The sequence below is a fragment of the Anser anser genome (assembly GCF_964211835.1).
Source record: "Anser anser genome assembly, chromosome: 16".
Lineage (NCBI taxonomy): Eukaryota > Metazoa > Chordata > Aves > Anseriformes > Anatidae > Anser > Anser anser.
This window is the reverse complement of record NC_139737.1, coordinates 5,082,798-5,093,493: the sequence shown is the minus strand read 5'-3', so window position 1 is coordinate 5,093,493 and position 10,696 is coordinate 5,082,798. Positions and strand designations below refer to the sequence as shown.

General features: G+C 42.6%; 1 protein-coding gene across 5 annotated transcripts in view; it reads left to right on the top strand.

Annotated features, from left to right (window-relative positions):
• Window positions 1–206: 206 nt before the first annotated feature.
• EDN3 (endothelin 3) overlaps window positions 207–10,696 on the top strand; it is a 31,936-nt gene continuing 21,446 nt past the window's right edge. For 2 of the 5 annotated variants that reach the window (XM_083801807.1, XM_083801808.1), the window contains exons 1-2: window positions 209–626; window positions 958–1,198. In XM_083801807.1, coding sequence (XP_083657933.1) covers window positions 575–626; window positions 958–1,198 — 293 coding nt within the window. In that variant the 5' untranslated portion in view covers window positions 209–574. Of the gene's footprint in view, window positions 627–957; window positions 1,199–10,696 lie in introns of all 5 variants that reach the window. The other 3 variants (XM_083801809.1, XM_083801806.1, XM_083801805.1) reach the window with 3 other exon arrangements.

Sequence of the window (10,696 nt, the reverse complement as noted above, 5' to 3'; positions counted from 1 at the left end):
TTCCTAAACCCGTAGCCCAGGTCCGAGCCTCAACCTCTTGTTTCTATCACAGAGGCCACCCTCCGTCCCCAGGGGAGCGCAGAGGACGAGAGGAGCGGGCACCGTCCGAGGGCGATGGAGCGCGGGCGGCAGAACAAAGGGGGGCGGCGGGAGGATGCTGCGCGCTGCCGGCCCCTCACCTGCACCGGGCCGGGGGCGGGGAGCGCCCGCCCCGGGGGAGGCAGGCAGGGAGGGAGGGAAGGAGGGAGGCAGGGAAGGAGGCTGCCCGCTGCGGGGAGGCGGCTGCAGCTGGGAAACAGCAGCTCCGGTTTCTGCTCGCATTTGGGGGTGGGGTGGGAGGTGTGTGTGAGAAACGCCAAGTGATGGATCTTCCCTGCTCCTGACGCCGCTCCCTCCCCGTCGGGACTCAGCGGGCGCTGGAGGAAAGGAGCCGCGAGGGAGCAGCGCCGCTCGCAGCCCCGTGGGGAGCCGGCTGCGGGGAGCGGCGGCTGCCTCCGGCCCCCAGCGACTCCTCCCGGAGCGGCCCCTGCGCTTCACCTTTGCCTGCAGTTAACAAGCGTGCAATTTGGGGTTAATGGAGCTGGGGTTACTGTTCCTCTTTGGACTTACAATTACATCGACTGCAGGTAACCTGACTTTCTTTCTTTCTTGGCCGTTTCCACTCACGCACACAAAGAAGGGCTGCTGCTTTTGCCCTTCTTTTCCCCAAAGGCTGTAAGCAACACCGCGGGTAGGTCCTAGGCATCACTGGCCGTCGGTGGGTTAAACCCCCCAAAACCTCTCCCGGGCCGCCCCCAAGCCCCGGTGCTGGCATCCCGCGCAGACATAACGGTGCCTCTGGCCGCCCGAAACTTCTCGGGCTCCCATCCCCAAGGGGGCTGCAAGCCGGGGGGGGGGGGGGCCGGGGCGCCGCAGGGGGGTCTCAGAGCGCTGCTCTTTCCCCTTCCCTTTTTGCAGGGTCCTCGCTGCCCCGGCCTCGCTCCGTGCCGGCCGGCGGCGAGCCGCGCTCGGCGGCGCTGGGCCGGGAGGAGCGGGAGGGCGGCGAGGCGGCGGCGGCGGCGCCGGGCGGCGGCGGCCGGGCCAGGGCTGACGGCGGGACGCTGCGGCGGCGAGCCCGGCGCTGCACTTGCTACACCTACAAGGACAAGGAGTGCGTCTACTACTGCCACCTCGACATCATCTGGATCAACACCCCCGAGTGAGTGAGGGGCGAGGGATGGAGGGGAGGAGGGACGCGAAATGGCGGGCCGGGCTGCGAGGGGCCGTCCCGCGCGGGTCGCCGGGAGGTGAGGAGAGGGGGCTGCGGGAGGTGAGGTGAGGGGCTGCGGGAGGTGAGGTGAGGGGCTGCGGGGGGCTCCGAGGGGCTTCGGGGAGGCAAGGGGGGGCTGCGGGACCCGCCCGCCCACGGCCACCCTCAGGGCAGCTCCACGGGAAGGCGGGGCCGGGGTCGGGGGGCGAGGGGCGGCCGAACTGCAGCACCCCGCCACCTGCCCGGCCTTGTCGGGGGGGGGGGAAGAGGAGGAGGAGGAGGAGGAGGAAGGCCGGGGAGCGGGCTGCAGGCAGTGTCCCGGTGGAGGCAGCCCGGGGTGGACTGCGTGTGCAGCCCGAGTGCAATTAGTCATGGGGGGGAAATGGAGTTATTTTGTAGGAGAAACCTGTTTCTAATAAACCGCTCTTTAGGAAGGGATGAATAGTGTATGTGTAATTGTACTGGCTTTGATAAAAATTCATGTGGGAGAGTGCTTTGACATTAAAATAATATTTTTTTTAAAACCTCAATATACCAGCGTTAGGATGTTACAGAAGAGTGTCTTTTACAACTACGCTCTATGGGAATGGTAAACACAAGCTTTTCTTTTAACACATAATAAAAACACTTCTTGAAATCATATTTGCCATGAAGTGGAAATTGTGAGTTTCATGCAGGTCAGAGGGGGTGAAGCACATATGCAGAAAAGCAGGATCCATTACAAACAATATCTAATTAAAAGAACTCATCCAGGAAGAGTGACACTTTGCCTACATCCTAAAGGTTACAGTCCTCCTCCTAGCCCATTGTATATATCCTGTCTCTTAGAGTGACTAAACAATTCTTAAGGATTTGTAAAGATTTTCATAGGCTAAAAGGTATCAGTCCTGTAGGAACCACAGCAATCAGTTCATTAAAAAATAATCAGGAGATTGGATGAGTCTAAAACCAGACTCCATTCGATGAACTTGAACAGTTAGAGACCTTGGGACGGTACAACTGTGAGCTTCCACATGGCACCACCAAGTATGCCGGTTTGCGAACGTTTCTCTTAGCCATGAATCAATTTGAATCAATTGCAAACCTTTTCATCAGATTAAAATAACAAAGGGAATAGAAAAAGATAGAGAGTAGCAGTAGAAAAGGTTAAATTAAACAGGGTTTATAGCACTTAATTTGTAAATTCGCATGTGTATCCCAGCTAGAGGCCATGCCTGATGACAAGTTTTTTTGAAATTCTACCAGCCTGAAAGTACAATATATCAACAGAAGTCATTAAAATGTTTTTTCTTCACTTCTTTGTTGTTGTTTTCATTTTCATTCCATTAGGAAAAATATTTTGGATGCAGTCCTGTAACATGTGTGTGGTAATCCACTGATGTGCAGATTTTCTTCTAAAAAGTAGAGAATGGAGAAATATATATAAGATTTCCATTATACATATAGCATTATAAATGAAGTATTCATAATTCAAATAGCTGGGGCTATGATTCTCAACTTTCTTAACTAAAGTCGATTGTACACAAAACAACAGCAAATCTCTGAGGTACACAAAGTCTACTGCCACTGTCCAGTGCACAGGTCTTGCCTGTGATCACTCAACTTGTCTAAAAGTTTGGTATCTATCATAGTTGATTTTTATGCCATTTGACCGGACATTTCTATGCAAGCTACAGAATGTATAGATTTGAGGATTAAGTATTCACATAGAATGATAAATTCTATACAGGGCTGCCTTGCTCCGTTAGCTGGTTCCTCAGCCTTGCCTGCTCTGAGCAATGAAAGGAAAGGCTCTGTTTACACGTTAGGTAGATGTACAAATCTCCCTCTAAGCTGAAAGAGCACAGCCTTGATTTTCAAAGACTCTAGGATTGCAGAAGAATGCTTCTAAATACAAGGGCAGAGGTAGTCACTGAATTAAGTATGTATGGAGATATTCCACATTTTTGACCATGTTCAGTGCAACAGGAATAGGATTAGGATTTCATGTCACATGTATGAATGAAAAGGTGCTAATTCTGGCCTGGTGTTCTACCTGGAACAGTGTCTCAGTAAGACAAAATATTTCTGGATGTGAGTGAGAGGAATCAGTCCTGCCTGCGCACTTTAATATCCCAAGGAAGTTATACAACTTCTTCTAAATGGATGTAACCCTTGGATCTGTACAGACTGCATGGCTGTTTATAAATAGGGCTTTCATGTTGCTGTATACGTGTTGTTGAAAGTTTTTATATTGATTAGCAAAAAGTATTGTTCAAACATAACTTTGAGGACAATACACGCAACAGAAAGCCAGAAAGATTATGTTGAAAAATAGAGAGGTTTTCAGAGAATCGTAGAATCGTTTAATGTTGGAAAAGACCTCCAAGATCATCAAGTCCAACCATCAACCCAAACAAGTTTAATGGTGTTTTGTATCTGTTGCTGGTACCTATACTCACAAAGTTGTACTTGTATCTTCATCTAGATGGGTCTCTCTTGCTTACGATACTATTATTAAATCATGAGCAAGTTAGTAAACTTTTGGAGCGTGTTTCTTAAATAGAACAGAACATCTTGAGTTGGAAGAGACAAGGATCAAGTCCAACCCCTGGCTCCACACAGGACTACCTAAAAATGAAACCATATGTCTGAGAGCATTGTCCAAATGCTTCTTGAACTCCAGCAGGCTCGCTGCTGTGACCACTTTCCTGCGAGCCTGTTCCAGTGCTCGACCCTGACATCTGTTGACTCCGATCTTTTTCCTGCTTATTTGCTTCTCATTTCTTTTTCAGTTTTACTTCCTACACCAAGCACTACAATTGATTTTTTACTATTTTTTCTTTCTATTTTCTCTTGATTTGTATCCTTCACTTTATCCTTTTCTATTCCTGTCACAAATTCCTCGTTATTTTCTGTTACCAGGTTACTCTTTTCTCCATACTTCACAGACAAACTTCACTTCCTCCTCTGGTTTCTTCCCTCTACTCTTTCCAACAGAAGATGCTGTTAAGCATTGTTGTAATATATTCAAAGCAAATATTGGTCATGATCTCCCCTTTTCCTTCCCTGGAGAAGTGGTTAAAGTTTCAATGACAACAGTGTTGGAGGCAGTGGCCTTGTCAATACAGGGCCTATTTCTATCCTTGCTGAGAAACCACTTGGATCAGCAGGGTGACAATTCTGGAAGAGCACACAATTGCAGAGTATCCAACCTCTGACTTTGCAGCTATTTCCAATTAAATGAGATATGATGTGTACACATTTGAGTATTACTTTATACTTATCTATGAACCACTGGGGTTAGTCCAGATCACTGAGCCCACCAGTGTTATTTTCACCTAGTGTGAGTCCCTTATGCTGGGAGCATGGAGAGCCCTAAGTGGGAAAGACATAGTCCTAATGGAAGTCAGGTGAGATAGAACAGAATAATGCAATTACGTGATGCAGACAACAGTTTCATAACAAAGACAATTAAAAGCTGGTAAATTTTTCTCAGTGATAAAACTGGTTACTCAGAATTAGTTTGCAATGCATTTTTTTGTCAAGTTATTAATTATGCATATCTTGATCTGTATCTTGATCTATAGATACAGACGCATTTTGAGGGTGAAAGAATGGCTTGTCTTCTAAACAGTACCGACTGATGTAATACAGCTACAGCTTAATGCTCAATTCTGTATGTTAAAGAAAAAAACGTGGGGAAGACCTTTTAGATCTGTACCTCTTTACAGGAGTCCTATATTTCAATATGAACTGAGCTTGTGCATCCAATGGCAAAATGCGCTTCAGTTAATGACATTACTGTTGCTGCATTAACTACTGCAGATGCTCAGAATGATTAGTAAAAGATTAAAAGATGAAAACTATAGGAAAGTAATACTGTAACTGTGACACAGTATCAGATACCAAAGTGGTCTTTAATTCTGAAATAAAAGAATATGTGGCAATAATACAGAGACTTTCAAAGGGGAATCAGTGTAGATACATAATCGTAAAAGCACTTCCTCACTCAGATTAAGCAACAAAATTAATTTATTGAAGTGTCTAAATCAACGCAAAAGTTTTTTCTCTAGGTGACGTCTTATTTCAGTATTAATTATTAAACTCAAAAGATGGGTAACTGAATGAAATTCTATGACCACGTTATAAAGGGCAGTTTAGGTGATGATCTAACAGTTCTGTCTGCCAATTACATCAATTTCTGAATCAGTACGATTGGATAGACAAAGCGAAAGGGAGAATTTGTTCTATTATCTTTGTGTTTGCAGCTCTGATCCTCTGACATATTCTATTTCCTCTGTGGTTACACATGTTGTATCTGTTTCCTCTGGGGAAGGACAAGGGCATGCACTAACTTGTAGTCTGTTGCTTTGCTCTGTGGGATATAGTGGTAGAGGCTATGGTGAGTGTTTCACGAGTATGTGTTAACATTGGGATGCTATAAGGATGCGATGTTTTGTCATTATTCCTGAATGGACATCAAAATTCAGCATATGAGCAGCACTAGGTCAACAACTCTAGATGGTTCACCTGTAGAAATCTGTTTTTCTGATCTAATATGACCACCTGTAAAGGTGAGAAAGGCCTTTCTTTTCCTTTCTTTTCCAAAAGTACTGACAAATGTGTTTGTTGTGGATTCAGGACTTTTCAGAAGCTAGAAGCAACAGTGGCTGATTCCACTTACGATCAGCTGTCTAACAGCCATAAGCTAATGATCTTTGCTCGCTGCTGGCTTAGGTCACTATCATAAGGCCATCCTGGAATGGAAACAAGAAGACTCCAGGACAATCAATTGGATACTCCTCTAACAGGATGCCCTGCTGACTCACTTTTCCATTTTCTTCATAACATCTTTTTGTTAGCTGCATCTCATCAGTAATTGAATTTCGTTGAAAGGAAGCCTGCATAATATTATTTAAAGTGCTTTTCATCCTTATGGTTATTAAGTGTTATAATAAAGTCTTACATTTTCCCTATTTTTTTGAGAATTATCTCCATCATTAGTTAAATGTAGACACTGTCCTGTACATTACTAGAAATAAAAGAACACAGTTAAAGATTTCTCACTCACCAAAACAATTAAGCACGTGCTTATGATCTTAATAGATGAGACTAAAAACACGTGCTAGCCAAAGGCATGATGATAAAACAGTGGCTGCAAGCTAGGCACATTCAAATAAAGAAGTTGATCTCTCTGTTTAACAGTGCGCATTGTTAACCATCAGAACTAAGTGCCAAAAGAAGTGATGAAATGATGAATCTTACGTTGAATTGATTTTATCTTTCTGGATGAAGCTTGCCCTGCCCTGTTGCAGACTATCAAGATTAGACTATGCATGTACATCTCAGGTCTTAAGGTAGCCTGAATAATGAAAGATAAAAAGAAAAATTTTAACAAGCTAGTAACAATTAAAATAACTAAAACTATGGAATCTATGGTCATACTGGTAAAAAATAAATAAATCAGGCATAAAGAAGATAAAAGGAATTGATGTAAATGAGGAATATTAACAAAACGAGTAATATTATTATTTTTTTTTAAGTTACAAATATTTGTGAAAAATTAAATGAGATTGTAAACTTCTCCTACCCTAAAGGAGGATTTTTGATATTAAAATGCTACACAAGTCTTCACATCAAAAGTGGACTACTTCAAATAGGTTTACTGAACATAGTAATAGGCTTCTACTGTTATGGTTTTATTTTACCATAGACAAACCGATGTGATTATTAAACCTTTTATACAAACATGGTTATTCCTGCATATTTAAATCATGTACTGACTTCACACCTTGGTTTAATACAGTTTAATTGCATGGATTCATGGGTAGACAAGCCTTTTGATGTATTCATTCTTTGCCATTATTACAAATAAAACCCCAAGGGTTTCAGAAAAAAATTCTTGTACAGTTCCAGCTTTGCACACTGACTTCACATCTTGGTTGATTGCCTATATGCATAGTCCTAGCTTTTATGCATATTCCCAGGTAGACAAGACAGTTTGCTTGTCATTTGTCGTTATCAAAATGCATGCGTTTTACTAGTGGGAGCAGTGCAACTAGTTTTCACAATTAGAATCCTGAAATCAGTGAGATAAGTATCAAACTTAAGAAAAAATATCTTCAGAATAGTTCAATAATGGCATATAACTACACAATCTTTTACTTAAAATAAGATTCTTCTAGGCTGAGATACAAAATAGCTTGCTTTTTGTGTGCCTATTCTGTTTTAAAAAACAGGTCAGTATACTCTTGAATGAACAGATCCAGTGTTTCCATTTTACAATACCTTTAACATTCCAGGTTTAAAAAAAAAAAAAAGGTGTGGCTTTGTTTTTTAGTGAATGCCTTCTTTTGACAGTTTCATATTGAAAGGAAATTCCCATTCCAGTAACTGCCTCAAATTCCCCCTCTCTCCTGCTTGGTGTGCTGCTCATTTCTCCCGACTGCTCCTAGACCGTCTCATTCTTTTCAGGTTTCCTCATCCTGCATTGTTCCGCCTGATCCCTGGGTACCTTAAATCTTTGTCTGACACATGCACAGCTTGCATGCCCTCCGCAGTCTAAATGTAGACTATATCCTGTCTTCCTGAAAACCTTATTTACAGTGCTGACAGTATTGATAGCTTAACAGCAGTATCCTCAGAAAGACCTGAAATCTCTCGGCTCTGCAGCCTAGGCTCCTGTGTCACTGCGGGAGCTGGCCCTGAAGAAAACAGGGTCAGGGATGAGACACGCTAACAGCTAATGCCTTGAAATTTCACTACAGCTGCTCATGTTGGCCTAATTCTAAGACTAAACAAAGAGTAAACAGTCTCCATGGCCATCAAACCACAGGCACTTTCATCAGTCTTAAAGTTTAACCTTTGTTCATTTTCCCCCAGGTTTGTTTTATTTGTTTTTAAACCAGCAGTGGGTTTTGAACTGTACACACTGCAGGAACACGCACCGGAGAGTGTGTTCTGTGTGTGCACTGGTATGGTGGCTTCAGAAACTAACAATGGGTACTCTGAATTTTGCTTTAAGAAAGCTACCATTTGCCACCTAATTTTATCTGATTCCTTTCCTTCTTATTTTCCAGCTGTTCTTGCCCTTTGGGATTTCCCTCAGTCTGTTTCCTTTAGAAACAGCCCCCTTGTTAATAAGATTTCCTGCCAGGCAGAGGAAGAAAAAGGAATAATGGGAGCTTGGGCCCCACAGACAGAAAATATTGCACCAGATACATATTTTTAATCATATCACTTGCCACAAAACTGGGAGCAGATTAGAACAGGTATGAGATACTGAAGGATACGGGCAGTGCTGTTTAGAGAGAGGTATTTTTGTGAAGCAATAGCTTGGTTCAGCAGGTTAGCCTCTCCGGGTGTTTGGAGAATGAAATGAAAAAGAAAAAAATACGCCCCCATGGTTCGTTGATTTCACTAGCCTCAAGAAACATACCCCAGGTTTTACTCAACTCAGACTTTTTTTCTGATCGTATTTGATACAGAAAACATGTAGCATCCTTTTGACAGTTATAAGATAAGGGTTTTATTGATAAAATAAACACTAAGAAAAAAAAAAACACATATTTTGATTTTGCTATGCAGAGTTTTGCTCAAGCCTGTGTCACTGCTGTGATCCTCCTGGGATGGTGCGCTATGGAAGATGCCCAGCAATAATCTGCCTTATTGCAGCCTTCAGATTCTCTCACAGTACTTGGGTAGTGTGAAATCTCACTGGGAGGTATATCAAAGAACCCATCTGATGAGTGAGATGGGATGGTGAAGTAGGTATGTGCAATGTCTGGCTTATTGCCTAAGTTAGCTATAACTAATGAACTAATTTGGAGTCCTCACAAATTAACAAGTATTAATTAAAGAATAGGATTGAAAAAACATATAAACAAACAAAAAACAAGAGTGAAGGTAAAACCAAATCCAGCAAGATCTTGGAACTACGTCTTTTGTGGATAACAGTTGCCTGTTTAGATAAAGAGGAGCACTGACTACAACTAAATGGAGGATGTGGGAAATAAAGGTGTGGCTATAGAGCTTAAAAACTCGTTTCTCTCATCTGAAAATAATTTTAACTGCAAAAAGCTACTCAGAAAGAGTACAATTTCTATGAACGGAGCATGTGGTTATAATGACAGAAGACCAAGAAGTCAGGGACTTCTCTGAAGAGCATTCCCATGGTGTTTTACTTCTTAAATGATGATGAAGAGGAGGCAGTGATAATATGGGAGGAACTCCTATTGTGAACTACTCACAGTTTAAAAAACCTGATGATGCCTGTTGCAGACAGTTGGATTGAACTTTCAGAACGGCCAGCGATACCATCATCTGCAGATTCACACAGTATTACTGCAGTAGCTTTACGTGGAATTGTACACAGAAATATCTGTGATTTCCCCCAGTGCCTTTCATTTTGGAGACATTTTGGTGTGCTTGGAGGATATTAATTTTTGCTCCCTTTCCATATTCTTTGTTCTCAGTGGTCCTTGCAGGGAACTCGTACATTTTAAGATTGTCTGAGAACACTGGAGACTGCTGGGAGCCTTTCTGGCCTGGATACCTGCCAGAAAATATATTGCTGAATATTGAAATCGCAGCATCTGAGATGAATGCTGCAACCCCCTCATACCTTTGTTTTGGCTGAAACTCTCAAGTGCCCTGAAGGTATCTGCTGTGTTTAAGTGGCTGGGAAAGTAGAAAATAATAGCAGCTCATAGGTCAATTATAACATAGCATGAGAAACTCAGCCACATGTTATAAGAATTAAAATAGACCAATTGGATTTGGCTGCCTGAATTCTGAACATTCACTCTAGTATAAATGAGGGACAGCTGGACATGGGCAAATTGTACACTTCCCAATTAGACTTAAAGGCAAGAGTTACTCAATGGGCAGTTTTTTCTGTGGGAAATTTGCACTGGTATCACTGATTTAGAATGGCTGTTTCACTATTACTCAGTACTTGTCTTTTTCAACAAACAAATGCTTATCTCTGTTAATTTACTGACAAAAACTTGCTTCAAGAGACAGCTGACTTTTAGGTCAGCTTTTTATGTTGTATTTGGCAGATACAAGTACAGAAATACAGAAATGCTCTGGGTTATTTAAGGATCTGAATATCTGACTTGCATAGCTATACTTTTGCCTTTTAAAATTCTAGGAGAAGCATTGGCCAGCCTAAAGATTGCTGCCTGTTCCTTCCATTGCAGAAATCAAAAACACGTTTCAAGTGACAAGAGCATGCTGTGCTTTGATTAGCTTTGTGCAGCTCTATGTTACACATGGGATTATCTTTGGATAACAGATCTGTTGCACTGACTGCCCATAATTTTATTACATGAAATAATTCCAGGCACTGGAGGGTTAGGTTAGCAGCTTCTTTTCCACATACAGCCTTATAATGAGGGAAATAAAGAACAAAATATCTTATACTGAAGAAGAAGCTATTTCTTTAAACTCACACCTTCTTTA